This window comes from Coregonus lavaretus (genome assembly GCF_964263955.1).
Source record: "Coregonus lavaretus genome assembly, chromosome: 29".
Taxonomy (NCBI): Eukaryota; Metazoa; Chordata; class Actinopteri; order Salmoniformes; family Salmonidae; genus Coregonus; species Coregonus lavaretus.
Window position 1 is genome coordinate 24,591,271 of NC_140016.1, and position 24,691 is coordinate 24,615,961.

Genomic DNA, 24,691 nt, shown 5'->3' on the forward strand with positions numbered 1-24,691 from the left:
GGTGGAGGAGAATCAATACAGAGGAAGATAAAGAATCCTGTCCTGAGTTGTTCCTGTCCTTTTGACCTTCTGTGAGTGACAGAGGGGGAGGAGAGGATAGAGGGATGGACGGTATGAGGGGTGGGGTCGCTCTGTTCCATATACGATGTTATAGTTCACCCAAATTACAAAATGACATATTGGTGTCCTTACCCTGTAAACAGTCTATGGACAAGGTATGACAGCAATCCATGCTTTGGTTTAGTTCCAATGGCACTGTTTCCAAATGCTAATGTTTTAGCATTTGTAGTACAAATCCTAATATCGGTACTTGAATGGGATTTGTGCTACAAATGCTAAAACATTAGCATTTGGAAACATGAGGGTGTTGGGGGGCGTCAGGGTCAGGTCAAAGGTCAAAGGTTGTAGATCGAAGGTCAATTCTGCTCCAGGTCATCTGCCGTGGGCGTGTTGTAGCTCTGGAAGAGGGGCTGCATGAACAGCCCCAACGTCCCGGTAATGCACACGAACACAAATATCCACAGGAACAGCCGGTCAATCACCATGGCAACGTACTTCCAGTCCTCGATGACCTGTGGCAGGAAACAAAAAGAGCAGTACACGATTTAAGACTCTTTGACAATACAAGACAACAGAAGGACAACAATATGTACTATACTTGCTGTGAATGTCACCTCTGCTCAAATCATCTCAAGGCTATCGCTCCTCACACACACACACAAGGTAGAATCACATTCACACTCATGCACACACACTCACCCCCTCATCGTTATCCTCAATCTTCATCTTCTCTGCGACGTAGCGCACCCCGTCCACAGCCTCCTCAACGTCTGCATGACACTTCACCGTCATCCTCTTCCTGAACTCTGTGTTCTCTGACAGGTCGCTGATCTTCCAGCCGTACCGCTTGGCTGACTCCTCGTTCACATAGAAGGAGTCAGCCCCGCCCATCCCGGACCCCCCGGCCACCCCCATCCCCCCCGCGGCCACCGCCACTGCCCCGTCTCTCAGCTTCAGGTCGGAGTAGGAGCGCCGCTGGTGCTTCTGGCGGAACCTCTCCCGGATGTTGGAGCTGCCCGGCCGACGCATAAACAGGAAGGAGGGGAGGCGGTGCAGGAAGAGGCGCTTAACCCAGCGGGGCATGGTGTGTGTGGAGGGCGTGCGGTGGTGCACGTTGAGCACACACACACTGGTGACGATGGAGAAGGTGACCAGCACCATGGCAAACATCAGATACTTCCCTATGAGAGGGACAGCTAGAGACGTAGGCGGGACGATCTTGGAGATCAGGAGGAGGAACACAGTGAGGGCCAGGAGGACAGATATACAGAGCGTCATCTTCTCTCCACAGTCAGACGGCAGGTAGAACACTAAGATAGCCAGAGATGTAATCAACACACAGGGGATTATTAGATTGATGGTGTAGAACAGTGGCTTGCGCTTGATGATGAAGTCATAGGTGATATCCAGGTAGGTGATGTCAGAGGGATCTTCGTTCTTGCGACCCGGCAGAGACACAATGTCCCACTCGCCGCTGGGCTTGAAGTCGTCACGGCTGGCGAAGTCACTGAGCAGGATCAGGTCGATCTCCGTGTGGTCGTAGGTCCAGGACCGGAACTTGAGGGTGCAGTTCTGTTGGTCGAAGGGGAAGTCGCGGACCTCGATCTTGCAGGCCGACTTGTAGATGGCGGGGGGCAGCCAGTACACCTCTCCATTGTTGGAGACCAATGCGTTGGAGTAGAACGACACCTCATAGTTCCCATCCGCACTGAGGTGAAGAGAAGAGAGAAAGGAGTCAGAGCCAGCACATGTACACAGACACATATTAGAAGAAAAAATACAAATACAAATAAATAAAGAATATCTTGCACTTGGGGACAGGGGCGGGGACAGGGGGGAACTGCGTCACAGGACAGGCCTGAGTCAATTATAGGGCAGGTCAGGAGGAATCCAGCCAACACACTGCTCTGCTCCTAACCACACACACATACAAACACACACACAAACACGATGCTCTACTCCTCTAATGTCTCCTCCTGTTCTAAATATGCAGCTGGTTAAAAGTCTCTATACAGCTCTATACACAAACAACTATAGCTCTATACCCAAACAACTAGCTCTATACCCAAACAACTAGCTCTATACCCAACAACTCGCTCTATAACCAAACAACTATAGCTCTCTACCCAAACAACTATAGCTCTCTACCCAAACAACTATAGCTCTCTACCCAAACAACTATAGCTCTCTACCCAAACAACTATACCTCTATACCAAACAACTAGCTCTATACCCAAACAACTATAGCTCTCTACCCAAACAACTAACTCTATACCCAAACAACTATAGCGCTCTACCTAACCAAATAGCTCTATACCCAAACAACTAGCTCTATACATAAACAATTATAGCTCTCTACCCAAACAATTATAACTCACTAACCAAACAACTATAGCTCTATACCCAAACAACTATAGCTCTATACCAAACAACTATAACTCTATACCAAACAACTATAGCTCTATACCCAAACAATCAGCTCTATACCCAAACAACTATAGCTCTATACCCAAACAACTATAGCTCTATACCCAAACAACTATAGCTCTGTACCCAAATATAGCTCTCTACCCAAACAACTAGCTCTATACACAAACAACTATGTCTCTATACCCAAACAACTATAGCTCTCCACCCAAACAACTATAGCTCTCTACCCAACCAACTAGCTCTATACCCAACCAACTAGCTCTATACCCAAACAACTATAGCGCTCTATACCAAACAACTATAGCTCTATACCCAACCAACTAGCTCTATACCCAAACAACTATAGCTCTCTACCCAAACAACTATAGCTCTATACCCAACCAACTAGCTCTATAACCAAACATCTATAGCTCTCTACCCAAACAACTATAGCTCTATACCAAACAACTATAGCTCTCTACCAAAACAACTAGCTCTATACATAAACAATTATAGCTCTCTACCCAAACAATTATAACTCTCTAACCAAACAACTATAGCTCTATACCCAAACAACTATAACTCTATACCAAACAACTATAGCTCTATACCCAAACAACTATTGTCACGGATTCTGCCGAGGCTGCTCCTCCTCCTTGCTCGGGCAGGCTTCGGCGTTCGTCGTCCCCGGAGTACTAGCTACTGCCGATCGATGTTTCGGTGTTTGTCTTGTTTTGTCTTGAGTAGTTACACCTGTTGTCTATTATGTTTGATTGTTTAGCCTATAATTTCCCTTGTCTCACGTTTGGTATTTGTGTGTTATTGTTTTATGTCTAGTAGATGTTCGGCCTTGCTGTTATTCCATATTTCGTATATGGTGTTTTTCCCTCCAGTTGCGGAGGTGTTTGTTTTGTACTCTACATTTAGTAAAGTAGTCTGCCTGAATCTCTGTGTCCTGCGTCTGACTTCACTCGCCGCGTACACATCACTCCCTGACAGAATAACACACCACCATGGAGTCAGCAGGATCAGCGGTACCGACGGGATCATTGGAGAAGCGCGTAAGCAGCCAAGACGCCATGATCCAGAGACTCGGCACCGCCATGCAGGATGTTATGGACACTTTGAGCCGATGGGAGAGAGGAGGTTTGCCCACACCTCCTCCAACAATACCACCACCATCGGCCAGACCCATCGTTCCATCTCCGGAGTCCAGTGGGATTCGGCTCTCGCTCCCGAGGGCTTATGATGGCACCGCGGCCGGGTGTCAGGGTTTCCTGCTCCAAGTAGAACTCTACCTGGCAACCATTCACCCGGCGCCCTCGGGATACGAGAGCGTTTCCGCCCTCATCTCCTGTCTGTCCGGCAAGGCATTGGAGTGGGCCAATGCCGAATGGAGGGGAATAGACGCCGCCACCGTCAGTTATGCGGAGTTCTCCCGCCGCTTCAGGGCGGTTTTCGATCATCCCCCAGAGGGGAAAGCGGCGGGGGAGCATCTGTTCCACCTCAGACAGGGGAAGAGGAGCGCGCAGGAATTCGCACTGGATTTCCGGACTCTGGCGGCCAATGCGGGATGGAATGAGAGGGCCCTCATCGACCACTATAGGTGCAGCCTACGGGAGGACGTTCGCCGAGAGTTGGCCTGCAGGGACACCAACCTAAGCTTCGATCAGTTGGTGGACATGTCGATCCGTCTGGATACCCTGTTGCGCTACCCGCGGACGTCCGGAGCTGGGGCCGTCCATTCCATCCCCCAGCACCTCCGAGCCGAGCCCTATGGAGCTCGGGGGTGCTGGTGCTAGAGAGAGGAGGAGAGAGACCCGGAGAGAGGCCGTCCCCTGCACCAACTGTGGCCGTAGAGGACACACTGCGGTTCGGTGCTGGGGAGGGTCTCCTAGGGATCGAGGCAGCAGGTCACGCACTGATGAGTCATTCCAGGTGAGTAAGCGCCCAACTCACCCAGAGCTCTCTGTTGTCCACTGTATCCAAGTTGTGTTTCCCCAGGTTTCTTCTCACTCCCAGCATAAGGCGCTAGTCGATTCAGGCGCAGCTGGGAATTTTATTGATCATAGTTTCTGTTATAAGTTAGGGATTCCCCTCATACCAGTTGATGTGCCCTTCCCTATCCATGCCCTAGACAGCCGCCCTTTGGGGTCGGGATTGATTAGGGAGGTCACGGCGCCACTTAAGATGAAGACGCAGGGGGGTCATGAGGAAATTATACAGTTGTATTTGATCAACTCTCCTGCGTTTCCCATGGTGTTGGGGCTTCCTTGGTTAATATCTCATGACCCCAACATTTCGTGGCAACAGAGGGCTTATGATGGCGTTCCAAGTGGAGGTGGACGCGTCAGAGGCGGGGATTGGGGCTGTACTGTCTCAACGCTCGGGCACGCCTCCTAAACTCCGTCCCTGTGCCTTTTATTCTAAGAAGCTCAGCCCGGCGGAACGTAATTATGACGTGGGGGACAGGGAGCTGCTAGCAGTGGTTCAAGCCCTAAAGGTGCGGAGGCATTGGCTTGAGGGGGCTAAACACCCTTTTCTCATTCTGACTGACCATCGTAACCTGGAGTACATCCGGGCAGCTAGGAGACTGAACCCTTGTCAGGCTAGATGGGCCATGTTTCTGGCCCGGTTTGTCTTTAAGCTCACGTATATACCAGGGTCACAGAACGCTAAGGCAGACGCCCTGTCCCGGCGATATGACACAGAGGAGAGGTCCCTTGAGCCCACTCCCATACTTCCGGAGTCTTGTCTGGTGGCACCGGTGGTGTGGGAGGTCGATGCGGAGATCGAGCGGGCGTTACGTACCGACCCTACTCCTCCAGAGTGTCCAGAGGGGCGGAAGTACGTGCCGCTCGAGATCCGTGATCGACTGATTTATTGGGCTCACACGTCACCCTCCTCTGGTCATCCTGGTATTGGCCGGACAGTGCACTGCCTTAGTGAGAAGTACTGGTGGCCAACCTTAGCCAAGGACGTGAGGGTTTATGTCTCCTCCTGCTCGGTGTGCGCCCAGTGTAAGGCACCTAGACACCTGCCCAGGGGGAAGTTACAACCCCTACCCGTTCCACAACGGCCATGGTCTCACCTATCGGTGGACTTTGTCACGGACCTTCCCCCCTCCCAGGGGAATAACACGATTTTGGTCGTTGTGGATCGGTTTTCTAAGGCCTGCCGTCTCATTCCAATGCCAGGTCTCCCTACTGCCCTACAAACTGCTGAGGCCCTGTTTACACACGTCTTCCGGCACTACGGGGTACCTGAGGATATAGTGTCTGATCGGGGTCCCCAGTTCACCTCTAGAGTCTGGAGGGCGTTTATGGAACGCTTGGGGGTCTCGATTAGCCTTACCTTGGGTTTTCACCCTGAGAGTAATGGGCAGGTGGAGAGAGTAAACCAGGATGTGGGTAGGTTTCTGAGGTCCTATTGCCAGGACCGGCAGGAGGAGTGGTCGGGGTATATCCCCTGGGCAGAGATTGCCCAGAACTCACTTCGCCACTCCTCCACTAATCTGACTCCTTTTCAGTGTGTGTTGGGGTATCAGCCGGTCCTGGCACCCTGGCATCAGAGCCAGATCGAGGCTCCTGCGGTGGATGAATGGTTTCGGCGCTCGGAGGAAACATGGAACGCTGCGCATGTCCATCTGCAGCGGGCTATCCGTAGGCATAAGGCGAGCGCCGATCGCCACCACAATGAGGGTCCAGTTTATGCACCTGGAGATCGAGTCTGGCTCTCGACTCGAAACCTGCCCCTTCGCCTGCCCTGCCGGAAGCTGGGTTGGCGGTTTGTGGGGCCATTTAAAGTCCTGAGGAGATTGAACGAGGTATGTTACAGGTTACAACTGCCCAATGATTACCGCATTAACCCCTCGTTCCATGTGTCTCTCCTCAGGCCGGTGGTAGCTGGTCCACTCCAGTAGAATGAGATACGAGAGGCTCCACCGCCCCCACTGGACATCGAGGGGGCTCCGGCGTACTCAGTCCGGTCCATCATGGATTCGAGACGTCGGATGGGGGGTCTGCAGTATCTCGTGGAGTTGGAGGGGTACGGTCCGGAGGAACAGTGCTGGGTGCCTAGGAGGGACATCTTAGATCCCTCCCTCTTGACGGAGTTCCAACGGAGTCATCCAACTCGCCCTGCTCCGCGTCCTCCTGGCCGTCCCCGAGACCGGGGTCGGCGCACGGCTGGAGCCGCGCGTCAAGGGGGGGGTACTGTCACGGATTCTGCCGAGGCTGCTCCTCCTCCTTGCTCGGGCAGGCTTCGGCGTTCGTCGTCCCCGGAGTACTAGCTACTGCCGATCGATGTTTCGGTGTTTGTCTTGTTTTGTCTTGAGTAGTTACACCTGTTGTCTATTATGTTTGATTGTTTAGCCTATAATTTCCCTTGTCTCACGTTTGGTATTTGTGTGTTATTGTTTTATGTCTAGTCGATGTTCGGCCTTGCTGTTATTCCATATTTCGTATATGGTGTTTTTCCCTCCAGTTGCGGAGGTGTTTGTTTTGTACTTTACATTTAGTAAAGTAGTCTGCCTGAATCTCTGTGTCCTGCGTCTGACTTCACTCGCCGCGTACACATCACTCCCTGACAACTATAGCTCTCTACCCAAACAACTGTAGCTCTATACCAAACAACTATAGCTCTCTACCAAAACAACTGTAGCTCTATACCAAACAACTATAGCTCTCTACCAAAACAACTAGCTCTATACATAAACAATTATAGCTCTCTACCCAAACAATTATTACTCTCTAACCAAACAACTATAGCTCTATACCCAAACAACTATAGATCTATACCCAAACAACTATAGCTCTATACCCAAACAACTATAGGTCTATATCCAAACAACTATAGCTCTTTACCCAAACAACTATAGCTCTATACCCAAACAATTATAGCTCTATACCCAAATATAGCTCTCTACCCAAACAACTAGCTCTATACCCAAACAATTATAGCTCTGTACCCAAATATAGCTCTCTACCCAAACAACTAGCTCTATACCCAACCAACTAGCTCTATTACCAAACAACTATAGCTCTCTACCCACACAACTAGCTTTATACCCAAACAACTATAGCTCTCTACCCACACAACTAGCTTTATACCCAAACAACTATGTCTCTATACCCAACCAACTAGCTCTCTACCCAACCAACTAGCTCTCTACCCAAACAACTATAGCTCTCTATACCAAACAACTATAGCTCTATACCCAAACAACTAGCTATATACCCACACAACTATAGTGCTCTACCCAAACAACTATAGCTCTATACCCAAACAACTATTGCTCTCTACCCAAACAACTATAGCTCTATACCCAAACAACTAGCTCTATAACCAAACAACTATAGCTCTCTACCCAAACAACTAACTCTATACCCAAACAAATATAGCTCTATACCAAACAACTATAGCTATATACCCAAACAACTATAGCTCTATACCAAACAACTATAGCTCTATACCCAAACAACTATATCTCTATATACAAATAAATCTCATTTCTTTCTCACTTTGACAAGCCAAATGCAACACCAAATCCAACCCAATCTAATCAAATATAAATTCTATGTCACTTCCATTTTTCACATGATGCTTCACAACACTAAAAATAAATGCATCATGTCCACTATAGAGTCTAAAGGCCAGACAAACTAGCTCAGGACAGAACTGCGATGACAATGATGTTCAGTATCTGGAGAGTGAAATAGGTGAGGCACACACAGCCAACACACGCAAACACACACACAGCCACCTGACCTGGCCTGTGATCACACGCATCACACAGGCGTTTCATAACCCAAATCTCCTTTCTGCAGATTTCACAGTGCGCATCTCTCCCCTCTCTCTAAGCCCTCATCTCTGTCTCCTGTTCCCTCCCTCCAAATTATTATAGTAAGTACATCTTTACTTTAGCCCTCCCTCCTGTTCTGCTGACCTTGGGTTAGGGCTCATATTAGGAGTATTTACAGTTGGTTGTGACCAACCAAACTACTGCTGCTATTACCACCTACACCTGTCTCATGTTGGGACTGTAAGCCCACACTTCAATCAAGGTGTTACCAATATTTCCCTTTTATTCATTATCCTGATGGCAAGTGACAAGTAGGAGAAGAGTATTTATTATGTTAGGGAAGATATCACTTCAATGATTGATAGATAGTTTGTGTGTATGTATTAATATGTAGGCTACGTGTGCCTTTTTTAAATTGATGTAATTCTGTCCTTGAGCTGTTCTTGTCTATTAATGTTCTGTATTATGTCATGTTTCATGTTTTGTGTGGACCCCAGGAAGAGTAGCTGCAATGGGGAAACCTTACTAAAATACCCCAAAAAAAGAAAAATATTGAGCAATTATAAAGTTTGAGATGGCTATAAACACATCTATAGTGTCTGAGATATACAGTGGGGAAAAAAAGTATTTAGTCAGCCACCAATTGTGCAAGTTCTCCCACTTAAAAAGATGAGAGAGGACTGTAATTTTCATCATAGGTACACGTCAACTATGACAGACAAAATGAGAAAAGAAATCCAGAAAATCACATTGTAGGATTTTTAATGAATTTATTTGCAAATTATGGTGGAAAATAAGTATTTGGTCAATAACAAAAGTTTCTCAATACTTTGTTATATACCCTTTGTTGGCAATGACACAGGTCAAATGTTTTCTGTAAGTCTTCACAAGGTTTTCACACACTGTTGCTGGTATTTTGGCCCATTCCTCCATGCAGATCTCCTCTAGAGCAGTGATGTTTTGGGGCTGTCGCTGGGCAACACGGACTTTCAACTCCCTCCAAAGATTTTCTATGGGGTTGAGATCTGGAGACTGGCTAGGCCACTCCAGGACCTTGAAATGCTTCTTACGAAGCCACTCCTTCGTTGCCCGGGCGGTGTGTTTGGGATCATTGTCATGCTGAAAGACCCAGCCACGTTTCATCTTCAATGCCCTTGCTGATGGAAGGAGGTTTTCACTCAAAATCTCACGCTACATGGCCCCATTCATTCTTTCCTTTACACGGATCAGTCGTCCTGGTCCCTTTGCAGAAAAACAGCCCCAAAGCATGATGTTTCCACCCCCATGCTTCACAGTAGGTATGGTGTTCTTTGGATGCAACTCAGCATTCTTTGTCCTCCAAACAGTTTTTACCAAAAAGTTCTATTTTGGTTTCATCTGACCATATGACATTCTCCCAATCCTCTTCTGGATCATCCAAATGCACTCTAGCAAACTTCAGACGGGCCTGGACATGTACTGGCTTAAGCAGGGGGACACGTCTGGCACTGCAGGATTTGAGTCCCTGGCGGCGTAGTGTGTTACTGATGGTAGGCTTTTTTACTTTGGTCCCAGCTCTCTGCAGGTCATTCACTAGGTCCCCCCGTGTGGTTCTGGGATTTTTGCTCACCGTTCTTGTGATCATTTTGACCCCACGGGGTGAGATCTTGCGTGGAGCCCAAGAGAGATTATCAGTGGTCTTGTATGTCTTCCATTTCCTAATAATTGCTCCCACAGTTGATTTCTTCAAACCAAGCTGCTTACCTATTGCAGATTCAGTCTTCCCAGCCTGGTGCAGGTCTACAATTGTGTTTCTGGTGTCCTTTGACAGCTCTTTGGTCTTGGCCATAGTGGAGTTTGGAGTGTTACTGTTTGAGGTTGTGGACAGGTGTCTTTTATACTGATAACAAGTTCAAACAGGTGCCATTAATACAGGTAACGAGTGGAGGACAGAGGAGCCTCTTAAAGAAGAAGTTACAGGTCTGTGAGAGCCAGAAATCTAGCTTGTTTGTAGGTGACCAAATACTTATTTTCCACCATAATTAGCAAATAAATTCATTAAAAATCCTACAATGTGATTTTCTGGATTTTTTTCCCTCAATTTGTCTGTCATAGTTGACGTGTACCTATGATGAAAATTACAGGCCTCTCTCATCTTTTTAAGTGGGAGAACTTGCACAATTGGTGGCTGACTAAATACTTTTTTCCCCCACTGTAGGTATGGATCATATTTACACATAACACACAGCTCACTCACTTGTTGTAGAGGACGATATCAGGCAGCCAGATGTGTTGAGATGGGAGGCGGACCTTCTTAATGCCCTCATACTCCTCTGGGTCCCATACCAACCTGTAGTCATTCCATACCTGAGTCAGCCAGCAGTTTGTGGTCATGATCTGTTCTCTCTCATTCTGCAACAGACAGACAGACAGACAGACAGACAGACAGACAGACAGACAGACAGAGAGAGAGAAGCATGAGAGAGAATGTGTACGTGTGTGTGTGTGTGTGTGTGTGTGTGTGTGTGTGTGTGTGTGTGTGTGTGTGTGTGTGTGTTTGTGTGCGTGTGTGTGTGTGCGCGTGTGTGTGTTTGCGTGCGTGCGTGTGTGCATGCGTGCATGTGTGTGTGCATGCGTGCTCACCACATTAATGAGCTGGGCCAGGGACACCTGTATATGGATGGTGACCTGTTGGCTCTTGTTGACAGCAGGTCTGATCAGTTTGTTGTAGCGCTCTGGAGACAGCAGGTGGGTCACCAGTCGCTCCTCTATCTCCGCGCCCAAGGCAGCTACACACACACACATATATATATGTATATGCACACACACACATATGCACATACATATGCACACACAAACACAAACACGTTTGAACACAAACACACACACACACACAGAGGGAGAGAGAAGAAAAGATGTAACAACTGACAGATACGGCGCGCAAAAACAAAATCAAACCTTTAAGACAACATGCCATGTTGTTGCCCCACATCCACATTTGATGCTCAGTGATTCAAGTGTCCCAGTCTGTGTCTGCCGTGTGACTGTAAGCCAAATACATAGACAGCAGCACCCCAAAACACCATTCCACCCTGACAGTACATATTCATACTGGCCTAATGTCATCATCACTGTAGAGTGGATTTGTATACTACTCATCAGATCACCATTCTAGTACATATTCATATTGAACTAATGACTTCTCTATAAATTCAGTTTCGGTACATATTCATTTAGCCCTAAAACTAACCCTTGTAGTTCATATTCATACTCATAGTACATATTTAAACTGAGTGTACAAAACACTAGAAACACCTGCTCTTTCCATGACATGATTGACCAGGTGAATCCAGGTGAAAGCTATGATCCCTTATTGATGTTACTTGTTAAATCCACTTCAATCAGTGTAGATGAAGGGGAGGAGACAGGTTAAAGAATGATTTTTAAGCCTTGAGACAATTGAGACATGAACTGTGTAAATTGAACTTTAAAAACGTTTATCTAGTACACACTGCACTCTACAACTACCCTTCTACTTGATATTTATACTACAATGAACAAAAATATAAACGCAACATGTAAAGTGTTGGTCCCATGTTTCATGAGCTGAAATATGCTTATTTCTCTCAAATGTTGTGCACTATTTAGTTTACTTCCCTGTTAGTGAGCATTTATCCTTTGCCAAGATAATCCATCCACCTGACAGGTGTCATATCAAGAAGCTGATTAAACAGCATGATCATTACACAGGTGCACCTTGTGATGGGGACAATAAAAGGCCACTAAAATGTGCAGTTTTGTCACACAACACAATGCCACATGTGTCTCAAGTTTTGAGGGAGTGTGCAATTGGCATGCTGACTGTAGGAATGTCAACCAGAGCTGTTGCCAGATAATTGAATGTTAATTTCTCTACCATAAGTCATTTGAGAGAATTTGGCAGTACGTCCAACCGGCCTCACAACCACAGACCACGTGTAACCACGCCAGCCCAGGACCTCCACATCCGGCTTCTTCACCTGAAGGATTGTCTGAGACCAGCCACCAGCACAGCTGATGAAACTGAGGAGTATTTCTGTCTGTAATAAAGCCCTTTTGTGGGGAAAAACTCATTCTGAATGGCTGGGCCTATCTCCCCAGTGGGTGGGCCTGGCTCCCAAGTGGGTGGGCCTATGCCCTCCCAGGCCCAGCCATGGCTCCACCCCTGCCCAGTCATGTGAAAGCCATAGATTAGGGCCTAATGAATTTATTTCAATTGACTGATTTCCTTATATGAACCGTAACTCAGTAAAACCTTTGAAATTGTTGCATGTTGCATTTATATCTTTGTTCATATCACCCAGTCCATATTCATAATACCCTGGTATCATCCTTACTGTGCATATCTTTACATAACCCAGCATAACAGAGTATGAATAAGCCTTCCATTACAGAGAACTGTCATTTAGCAGAGACAGTGAGCCACATTAGACCAATATTAGACGATCCAGACCACAGCTGACTCATTGGGTTTCATGGGGATCTGAACTAACTGCCTCTTGATTAGCATAATTGAATGCTTGATTAGTGGACACACACACACAAACGCACCCTCGTACACAAAAACACACATACACACACCAACGCACATCACACACGCACACACGTATACACACACACACACTTAAACACACACACACACAGAGGACAGTGTTTAGTGGAGTGAGGTTTAAATCTCGTGCAGAGCGAAGGTCCTTCTAATTTGGAGTGCAGGGTCGTGGGATTTTCTCATCGCCTGTGGCCGCTGCAATGAGAATGCAATATGCAACATCTCTCCAGAGATGTGTGTGGACATTATATAGTCTCTGATCTGACAAACGTGACTGTGTCTTTACTGACAGTCCAAAACACCCACCTACACACACACACCGTCTAAACCCCCACAGTCCAATGGCTGCAGTATGATGGGGAGCTGATGTGATGGTTTTCTCCAGTTAACTGGATTAGTCACATGGTTCACATCAGCTCATTGTGTTCCGCTCACACATTCCCCTCCATTAAGCTGTTCTCACCCCTGTAATGCACTCCAAATGATGGCACCACTTACATTTTAGTAATTTACAGTTGCAGAGTGACTTACAGTTAGTGCATTCTTCTTAAGGTAGCTAGTTGAAACAATCACATATCACAGTCATACTGAGCAAAATATTCCTCAATAAAGCTGCTAAAAAAAGACAAGTGCGGGGCGGTGTGGAGGAGGCATCTGAGAGATGGTGACATGATGCTGATACACACAGGAGGTCAGTATCCTGAGAGAGGTGTGATACTGTGGGTGAACAGTCAATCAGGATTAGACAAAAAGACAGAGAGAGAGAGAGATGAGAGAGAGAGAGAGAGAGAGAGAGAGGGAGAGAGAGAGAGAGAGAGAGAGAGAGAGAGAGAGAGAGAGAGAGGAGAGAGAGAGAGAGAGAGAGAGAGAGAGAGAGAGAGAGAGAGAGAGAGAGAGAGAGAGAGAGAGAGAGAGAGAGAGAGAGAGAGAGAGAGAGAGAGAGAGAGAGAGAGAGAGAGAGAGAGAGAGAGAGAGAGAGAGAGAGAGAGAGAGAGAGAGAGAGAGAGAGAGAGAGAGAGAGAGAGAGAGAGAGAGAGAGAGAGAGAGAGAGAGAGAGAGAGAGAGAGAGAGAGAGAGAGAGAGAGAGAGAGAGAGAGAGAGAGAGAGAGAGAGAGAGAGAGAGAGAGAGAGAGAGAAGAGAGAGAGAGAGAGAGAGAGAGAGAGAGAGAGAGAGAGAGAGAGAGAGAGAGAGAGAGAGAGAGAGAGAGAGAGAGAGAGAACGAGAGAGAGCAAGAGAGAGAGCTCAGTGAGCGTTGGGTGGAATAGAGCTCAGTACAACACAGAGTTGAGATTTGGAGACATTGAAACAATGAGCAGATTATGATAGTCATGTGATTGGATTATGTTGCCTTTGTTTACAAAGTCTCTTTCCAAGAACATCATTTGATTCGTAAGATTCAGGGAATCAGGATATAAACTTGTTAATTTTTTCTCCGTTCAGAGAAGTGGTGGGCAGTAACATACATACTATAGACCTGCAGGCAGTGAAGTAGGTTGTCTGGCTGGTTAACTATTCTCAAGAAGAATGTCACCTGAAGGTCAAGGACCTCAGATGCCCAACTGATGAACACCCACTCAATGAGACCAGCAACACGATTGATTCCAAAAGTAGCACCCTATTTCCTACACTCTGTTTGGCTGTCCCCATAGGAGAACCCTTTTTGGTTCCAGTTAGAACTCTTTTGGGTTCCATGTAGAACCCTCTGTGGGAAGGGTTCTACATGGAACCCAAAAGGGTTCTACCTGGAACCAAAAAGGGTTCTTCCAAGGGTTCTCCTATGTGGACAGCCGAAGAACCCTTCTTGGCTCTAGATATTGTATATAGTGCACTACTGTTGACCAGGGCCCTTAGGGCTCTATAGGTTGCCATTTGAGATGCAGCTCACCTCTCATCCAGACCACACATCAAATACTTAAGACTCTTACACACACACAGGTCTTTACTTTAACCCTAAACAGGACACACGGCTCTCTAACCCTGAACAGGACATACAGCTGTCTAACCCTAAACAGGACATACAGCTGTCTAACCCTAAACAGGACACTGTCTAACCCTAAACAGGACACTGTCTAACCCTAAACAGGACACACGGCTGTCTAACCCTAAACAGGACACTGTCTAACCCTAAACAGGACACACGGCTCTCTAACCCTGAACAGGACATACAGCTGTCTAACCCTAAACAGGACACTGTCTAACCCTAAACAGGACACTGTCTAACCCTAAACAGGACACACGGCTGTCTAACCCTAAACAGGACACTGTCTAACCCTAAACAGGACACACGGCTCTCTAACCCTGAACAGGACACACAGCTGTCTAACCCTAAACAGGACACACAGCTCTCTAACCCTGAACAGGACACACGGGTGTCTAACCCTAAACAGGACACTGTCTAACCATAAACAGGACACACGGCTCTCTAACCCTAAACAGGACACACGGCTCTCTAACCCTAAACAGGACATACAGCTGTTTAACCCTAAACAGGACACTGTCTAACCCTAAACAGGACACACGGCTGTCTAACCCTAAACAGGACACTGTCTAACCCTAAACAGGACACACGGCTCTCTAACCCTGAACAGGACACACAGCTGTCTAACCCTAAACAGGACGCACAGCTCTCTAACCCTGAACAGGACACACGGGTGTCTAACCCTAAACAGGACACTGTCAGTGGGCAAACGTACAAAATCAGCAGGGGATCTAATACTTTTTTCCCACACTGTATATGAAAGGTTTACACTGTAGTTTTGAGAGGCGAGGCAGAGAGAGAGCATGAGGACTTCACTCCAGACCAACGCATCGCATCATACTCCTCCTGGTTCCCCTCCTGGTCCCCCTCCTCTTCCTCCTCCTCCTCTTCCTCCTCCTCCTCCTCCTCCTCCTCCACTTCGCTGCACTCTAACTGCATCAATAATTAAACTCTACTAAAATAAAAACAGCATCATCTCACATGCAGAAAGCCTGAACCTCAACGCTTATACTATGACGCTTTTATTTCCAACTGGGCAAAACAACAACAGTCTCTTCTGCAATTCACAAACATACAAACACACCTTGGTTATACTTCAGACAAATGCTCAAAGTAACATATTTTGGTTTATTGTGGGAAAAGACACCATCTACCGCATAATCTGTTTCTTCATGGGCAGAAGTATCCAGTGAGTAAATTATTAAATGACCCATGGTGGTGGTATTCCTTGTCAGGGTCAACCACTTCAGCCTTCCCTTCCGCTGCGTCTGCATCTGCCCTGCCCCTACATCTCCCAGCATTCAGCTATATACAGTGGGGAGAACAAGTATTTGATACACTGCCGATTTTGCAGGTTTTCCTACTTACAAAGCATGTAGAGGTCTGTAATTTATATCATAGGTACACTTCAACTGTGAGAGACGGAATCTAAAACAAAAATCCAGAAAATCACATTGTATGATTTTTAAGTAATTAATTTGCATTTTATTGCATGACATAAGTATTTGATACATCAGAAAAGCAGAACATAATATTTGGTACAGAAACCTTTGTTTGCAAAAACAGAGATCAATGATAGTTAATAATATATAGATTCATATAAATACAGTGGGGAGAACAAGTATTTGATACACTGCCGATTTTGCAGGTTTTCCTACTTACAAAGCATGTAGAGGTCTGTCATTTTTATCATAGGTACACTTCAACTGTGAGAGACGGAATCTAAAACAAAAATCCAGAAAATCACATTGTATGATTTTTAAGTAATTAATTTGCATTTTATTGCATGACATAAGTATTTGATCACCTACCAACCAGTAAGAATTCCGGATCTCACAGACCTGTTAGTTTTTCTTTAAGAAGCCCTCCTGTTCTCCACTCATTACCTGTATTAACTGCACCTGTTTGAACTCGTTACCTGTATAAAAGACACCTGTCCACACACTCAATCAAACAGACTCCAACCTCTCCACAATGGCCAAGACCAGAGAGCTGTGTAAGGACATCAGGGATAAAATTGTAGACCTGCACAAGGCTGGGATGGGCTACAGGACAATAGGCAAGCAGCTTGGTGAGAAGGCAACAACTGTTGGCGCAATTATTAGAAAATGGAAGAAGTTCAAGATGACGGTCAATCACCCTTGGTCTGGGGCTCCATGCAAGATCTCACCTCGTGGGGCATCAATGATCATGAGGAAGGTGAGGGATCAGCCCAGAACTACACGGCAGGACCCGGTCAATGACCTGAAGAGAGCTGGGACCACAGTCTCAAAGAAAACCATTAGTAACTGTCACGCTCTGGCTCCGGGACTTTGTATGTTGAGCCAGGGTGTGTTCGTTTTGTTGTGTTTGGTTTGGTTTTGGTTGTGTTTCCTTGTTTGGTCGTGTGACTCCCAATCAGTGGTAACGAGTGTCAGCTGTCGGCTCGTTATCTCTGATTGGGAGCCATATTTAAACTGTCAGTGTTCACCTTAGTGTTGTGGGTTTTTGTTCCGTATCAGTCTTTGTCACTGTGGACTTCACGTATCGTCATTGTTTGTTGTTTTGGTGTTCAGTACTTTAATATAATAAAGTCATGTTCGCTCAACGCGCTGCGCTTTGGTCTCCCTCATTGGACGATCGTGACAGAAAAACCCACCGTACCAGGACCAAGCAGCGTGTCCAGGAACACACGCAGGAGGTAACGCTGGTGGATGTCCTCCTCGGCTGGGGGCATATTACGAAGGAGGAGGCCGTCCGGTACCGGAGGGCGATGAAGGGGGAGACCCAGGATGGAGAGGAGCAACGGCGTCAGCAGGGTCATCGTCGGAAGGACGAGAGGCAACCCCAAAAAGTTTTTTGGGGGGGGGCACATGGCTTGGGCGGCTGGGCAGCAGGAGGCTGCCACAGGGAGACGTGGAGAGAAGGCTACCGGATTACGGGAGCCATTGGCGAGTAGAGGGAGGGAAGTAGTTGAGGCACGGCGTGAGAGACTGAGGTGTGTTACCAGTCCGGTCCGGCCCGTTCCTGATCCCCGGTTAAGGCCAGTGGTGTGTGTTCCCAGTATGGACCGGCCTGTTCCTACTCCACGCACCAAGTCCACGGTGTGCGTCGCCAGCCCAGCCCGGCCTGTTCCTGCTCCACGCACAAAGCCTACGGTGTGCGTCGACAGCCCTGCCCGGCCTGTTCCTGCTCCACGTACCAGACCTACGGTGTGCGTCGCCAGCCCAGCCCGGCCTGTTCCTGCTCAACGCACAAAGCCTACGGTGTGCGTCGCCAGCCCAGCCCGGCCTGTTCCTGCTCCACGCACAAAACCTACGGTGTGCGTCGCCAGCCCAGCCCGGCCTGTTCCTGCTCCACGCACAAAACCTACGGTGTGCGTCGCCAGCCCAGCCCGGCCTGTTCCTGCTCAACGCACAAAGCCTACGGTGTGCGTCGCCAGCCCAGCCCGGCCTGTTCCTGCTCCACGCACAAAACCTACGGTGTGCGTCGCCAGCCCAGCCCGGCCTGTTCCTGCTCAACGCACAAAGCCTACTGTGTGCATCGCCAGCCCAGCCCGGCCTGTTCCTGCTCAACGCACAAAGCCTACGGTGTGCGTCGCCAGCCCAGCCCGGCCTGTTCCTGCTCAACGCACAAAACCTACGGTGTGCGTCGCCAGCCCAGCCCGGCCTGTTCCTGCTCAACGCACAAAGCCTACTGTGTGCGTCGCCAGCCCAGCCCGGCCTGTTCCTGCTCAACGCACAAAGCCTACGGTGTGCGTCGCCAGCCCAGCCCGGCCTGTTCCTGCTCAACGCACAAAGCCTACGGTGTGCGTCGCCAGCCCAGCCCGGCCTGTTCCTGCTACTCGCACCAAGCCAAGGGTGCGAGTCGTCAGCCTGGTCCAGCCCGTTCCTGCTACTCGCACCAAGCCAAGGGTGCGAGTCGTCAGCCTGGTCCAGCCCGTTCCTGCTACTCGCACCAAGCCAGGGGTACGAGTCGTCGGCCTGGTCCAGCCCGTTCCTGCTACTCGCACCAAGCCAAGGGTGCGAGTCGTCAGCCTGGTTCAGCTCGTCCCTGCTACTCGCACCAAGCCAAGGGTGCGAGCCGTCAGCCTGATCCAGCCCATTCCTACTACTCGCACCAAGCCAGGGATGCAAGTCGTCAGCCTGGTGAGGCCCGTTCCGGCTCCACGCATCAAGCCTAGGGTGCGTATCGTCAGCCAGGTCCGGTCCGTTCCTGCCTCACGCGCCAAGCCAGGGGTGCGCGTCGTCAGTCCAGATCCTACCAGCTGGGTCAGATCGGACCGGGGGCGCTACGGGGGGATTGAAGAAGGGTGGTGGTCAAGCCCGGAGCCGGAGCCGCCTCCGAGGAGTAATGCCCACCCAGCCCTCCCCTGTTTGGGGTTTTTGAGGCGCGGTCGCAGTCCGCGCCTTTAGGGGGGGGTACTGTCACGCTCTGGCTCCGGGACTTTGTATGTTGAGCCAGGGTGTGTTCGTTTTGTTGTGTTTGGTTTGGTTTTGGTTGTGTTTCCTTGTTTGGTCGTGTGACTCCCAATCAGTGGTAACGAGTGTCAGCTGTCGGCTCGTTATCTCTGATTGGGAGCCATATTTAAACTGTCAGTGTTCACCTTAGTGTTGTGGGTTTTTGTTCCGTATCAGTCTTTGTCACTGTGGACTTCACGTATCGTCATTGTTTGTTGTTTTGGTGTTCAGTACTTTAATATAATAAAGTCATGTTCGCTCAACGCGCTGCGCTTTGGTCTCCCTCATTGGACGATCGTGACAGTAACACACTACGCCGTAATGGATTAAAATCCTGCAGCGCACGCAAGGTCCCCCTGCTCAAGCCAGCGCATGTCCAGGCCCGTCTGAAGTTTGCCAATGACCATCTGGATGATCCAGAGGAGGAATGGGAGAAGGTCATGTGGTCTGATGAGACAAAAATAGAGCTTTTTGGTCTAAACTCCACTTGCCGTATTTGGAGGAAGAAGAAGGATGAGTACAACCCCAAGAACACCATCCCAACCGTGAAGCATGGAGGTGGAAACATCATTCTTTGGGGATGCTTTTCTGCAAAGGGGACAGGACGACTGCACCGTATTGAGGGGAGGATGGATGGGGCCATGTATCGCGAGATCTTGGCCAACAACCTCCTTCCCTCAGTAAGAGCATTGAAGATGGGTCGTGGCTGGGTCTTCCAGCATGACAACGACCCGAAACACACAGCCAGGGCAACTAAGGAGTGGCTCCGTAAGAAGCATCTCAAGGTCCTGGAGTGGCCTAGCCAGTCTCCAGACCTGAACCCAATAGAAAATCTTTGGAGGGAGCTGAAAGTCCGTATTGCCCAGCGACAGCCCCGTAACCTGAAGGATCTGGAGAAGGTCTGTGGGCCAAAATCCCTGCTGCAGTGTGTGCAAACCTGGTTAAGACCTACAGGAAACGTATGATCTCTGTAATTGCAAACAAAGGTTTCTGTACCAAATATTAAGTTCTGCTTTTCTGATGTATCAAATACTTATGTAATACAATAAAATGCAAATATATTACTTAAAAATCATGCAATGTGATTTTCTGGATTTTTGTTTTAGATACCGTCTCTCACAGTTGAAGTGTACCTATGATAAAAATTACAGACCTCTACATGCTTTGTAAGTAGGAAAACCTGCAAAATCAGCAGTGTATCAAATACTTGTTCTCCCCACTGTATATTCAGTATGTGGCTCTGGTTTTGATGAGTCAGATACTATATCTCTAACTGCCTATGGTGGTCTGTTTTGGTTAAACTTGTGTTTTGGGGTGTGTTTTGGCTGCTCTGACTGTTAACCTTGTGTTTTGGGTGTGTTTTGGCTGCTCTGACTGTTAACCTTGTGTTTTGGGTGTGTTTTGGCTGCTCTGACTGTTAACCTTGTGTTTTGGGTGTGTTTTGGCTGCTCTGACTGTTAACCTTGTGTTTTGGCTGCTCTGACTGTTAACCTTGTGTTTTGGGGTGTGTTTTGGCTGCTCTGACTGTTAACCTTGTGTTTTGGGTGTGTTTTGGCTGCTCTGACTGTTAACCTTGTGTTTTGGGTGTGTTTTGGCTGCTTTGACTGTTAACCTTGTGTTTTGGGTGTGTTTTGGATGCTCTGACTGTGATTCCTGTAAAGGTGATAATTGTGCTGACTGTGATCATTGTTGTAACTGTGCAGTTTCTATATTGCCTGCGCTGGCTGTGCTAGGCTGTGTTCAAACTGTTGTTGATGTTGGTGGTGTGTGTGTGTGTGTGTGTGTGTGTGTGTGTGTGTGTGTGTGTGTGTGTGTGTGTGTGTGTGTGTGTGTGTGTGTGTGCGTGTGTGTGTGTGCTCATGCATACTCTGCTCCCAGTCTCAGGGGCACTTGTGTTCCAGCTGACAGGCAACATTACACTCCCACGCTGAGAATAACTGCACCCTCACGAAACACCCTGCCGCCCCTCTTCACATCAGCCCTCCTCCAGCCTCTCCTCATCACCTCCCCTTCTCTCCTCTCTTCCCTTGCTCTCCTCCCCCCTCTCCCCTCCTCTCTTCCATTGCTCTTCTCCCCCCTCTCTCCTCCTCTCTTCCATTGCCCTCAGGCACGTGCACAGATACAAGTCTTTGTGACGTTGTCAAGTTCGCTGCAACCCACCCCGTCCCGTCCGTTGGTCTGCCCTGTACAGAGCTTGCGTGGGGGCACTTTTTCATTTTGAGCACCTGCCCCCTGAAAGGTCTGTGCACGGCCCTGTTTTTCCTCCTCTGCTCTACTCTCCTCTCCTCCCCCCTCCTCTCCTCTCTTATTTTGCTCTCCTCCCCCTCTCCTCTCTTCCATTGCTCTCCTCCCCATCTCCTCTCTTTCCTTGCTCTTCCTCTCCTCTCTTTCATTGTCCCCCTCTGCTCCGCTCTCCGCTCTCCGCTCCAGCGACAGTAACAGGTTACAAGTGCAGGTCGAGCGGAGCGAAGGCAGGAGAGGGAGAGTGGTTTTCTTCTGTTCTCTTTTCCCTGTCTGTCATTCTCACATCAACTAATGCGGCCAGGAGCAGGAGAGGGAGCGGAGCCTGGATTCTAAAACCAACTGATGCAACTCCTGCTGCTGGCTCTCACAGAACGTCATCTACATAAGAGACCACTCTACTTCTCTCTCTCTTTCTCTTTCTTTTTCTCTCTTCCTCTCTCTCGCATGTTTTTCTGCTCTCTGAAAATGGTCACCAGATTATTCATGGAAGTATTCTGCCAATTTCTCCTAAACAGTGTTTCTGAAATATTTGAGGGGTGGGGTGGGTGTGCATGCGTGCATCAAGCGAAAGACTGCTAGCGTGTGATTCCCCCTCCTGCACTCCTGGGCATTGAGCAGCCAGTGAACAAGCAAGAGATCTAATCAGAGTTAGCTTTAGCACGCATTAGCACACCCGCAGTTTAGGCTACCACTACAGCATGCAGCTGCTACTGGGGGGGAGAGGGGTTGGGGAAGGAGGGAGAGAAAGAGAGAGAGAGAGAAATAGGGAGAGAGAGAGAGAGAGAGAGAGAGAGAGAGAGAGAGAGAGAGAGAGAGAGAGAGAGAGAGAGAGAGAGAGAGAGAGAGAGAGAGAGAGAGAGAGAGAGAGAGAGAGAGAAATGACTGGGTAGAAACAGACAGATGAAAAGAAAAGAGGGTGTGAAAGATAGAGTTACAGCCAGACAGAAAGATACTGAGTAAAATAGACTTTACTACCCCCTAACCTTTACAACCACCCCAAAAAAAGAGCAAGAGAGAGAGTGCAAGACAGTGAGAACACGAAGCTAAACTCTACTGAGGCGGTTGCCAGATTGAGTGGTTTCCAGACAGAGTGAGACAAGAGGTGACAGTGACACGGTCACGCTATGTTGTCTCCCGAGACAGCTCTCGGAAGACAGGCAGGGCGTCTAGTCTGCAGGTGCTCACTACACATCCTCAGGAGGAAGATAAGGGAAGTTGGGAAAACACATTCACAGGATGACCACTCATTAGGCCTACCTGAGAATCCAAGTTTTGGAGTTAAATCTTTTGGAGTTAAATCATCTCTTCCAACATCCCCAGTGTTCACCAACAACGTAGAGTTGACTGACATGAAAAGCATGAATAAACTGAAATGTAGGCCTATCCTAATTCAGCACCATGGACGGGGCCCTAATTCAGAACCTTGGACAGCATCTGTAAAAGGGGCCCTAATTCAACACCTTGGACAGCGTCTGTAAAAGGGGCCCTAATTCAACACCTTGGACAGCGTCTGTAAAAGGGCCCCTAATTCAACACCTTGGACAGCGTCTGTAAAAGGGTCCCTAATTCAACACCTTGGACAGCGTCTGTAAAGGGGCCCTAATTCAACACCTTGGACAGCGTCTGTAAAAGGGGCCCTAATTCAGCACCTTGGACAGCGTCTGTAAAAGGGGCCCTAATTCAGCTCCATGGACAGCGTCTGTAAAAGGGGCCCTAATTCAGCTCCATGGACAGCGTCTGTAAAAGGGGCCCTAATTCAGCTCCATGGACAGCGTCGGTAAAAGGGGCCCTAATTCAGCTCCATGGACAGTGTCGGTAAAAGGGGCATACCATTAAAGAGGTGATGCACTGACATATCTACAATGTAGAGGTAAGTCAAAGGAACGTCTTTAAATTCCTCTATGGGTTTGAGTAAAATGTATATATTCCAAATCCAGGGTGGAACTGCACTTTGATGTCCTAATCATCATCAGCAGTGAACTTTGCCACATACCAAACCATTAAGCACAATCAGACATAAGGAAATCATAAAATCAAGCAGGTTTATTTGGCATTGTGTATGTTCAATTAGACACAACATTTTAATATCCTTTCTGTTAAATGGCTGTTATAAAAGGCTTATCATGTCAAGATTTCAAATAAGTTAGATGATGAGTCAGTTTGATCATTCTACAATTCGGCCAAAAGCTTTAAACTTTAGGCCTATTAGCTTAAAGCCTAATAAAGATGAATACTGTGTGTGAAATTCGGAGACCTCTCTCTAGGCCTGTGTGTGTATGTCACACATTGCTGCGTAGTGCATACCAGCCAGCGTGTATGCTGTAAAAAGCGAGCACGTTAATTAATCGAGGTGTTAAAATCACGTGCCTAAACACAATCTGACGCACGGAATACTTGCAGTACTTTCCCCACTGGTCTGTCTGTTGAAAATATATAATGTTATCAAAGCAGGGAAACAATTTAAACATCACAGTAATTTACAACAGTAGGCTAGTTTATCATAGACACAATTATAAACATAACCCCCGTTACGCATAGTCTAGGTGTTATCCAGACACGGATGAGAATAATTGTCTTTTACTTTATGCATCCTAGGTCTTGATATTCAAACAAAATTATTGTTAATTTATCATCGTTAAAAATAGGCTTCCCCCACCCTTATACTCAAACTGTAATCATCATGGATATCCAGGGTGTGTCGCGGCCGAATTACAATGTGAAGAGCCACGGTAGGCTATAGTTATGGTCCTGTCTAAGTATACCCATGGTACCCCGGAGGTCCCGGTCCCGCACAGGGCCGACTAGATTTGGAGGGATTACTCACTTGCCACGGTGAGAACCAGGAGAGCGAGCGCTGCTGTCACCGGGGCGGCCATCGCCGCTCGCTCCCTCCACTGCGACCGACACCCAAAAACTTGGAGATGGACGAGTTGCCTGTTTCCCCCCTTTTCGCTCTCAGTGTGAAAATGAAAAGTAATATCAGAGACAGCACACACCAGCGCGCGGTAAGAGGGTGGCTTAAGGTGTCATTTCAAGTCGTTGGTATCCGACGATGCCCGTTGGTTTGATAAAGGGAGAGGCTTCAAATCTCGTTACGAGGCGAGGAGAAGGTTGTTCACTCTTCCCAGATGCGGAGGCTTGTTTCTGTCACAACGCGTCTGAGTGGGGCTACGCGTCCGACCCCCACCAG

The 24,691-nt window shown here is 48.1% G+C and overlaps 1 protein-coding gene across 1 annotated transcript; it reads right to left on the minus strand.

The window, feature by feature from the left end:
- Window positions 1–416: 416 nt before the first annotated feature.
- Window positions 417–24,377, minus strand: LOC311104945 (neuronal acetylcholine receptor subunit beta-2-like; the record flags this gene model as incomplete). The annotated part of the gene is made up of 5 exons (XM_084146933.1): window positions 417–572; window positions 760–1,768; window positions 10,509–10,663; window positions 10,895–11,040; window positions 24,326–24,377. 5 exons carry the CDS (start codon window positions 24,375–24,377, stop codon window positions 417–419), a joined length of 1,518 nt encoding a protein of 505 aa, XP_084003059.1.
- Window positions 24,378–24,691: the final 314 nt, after the last annotated feature.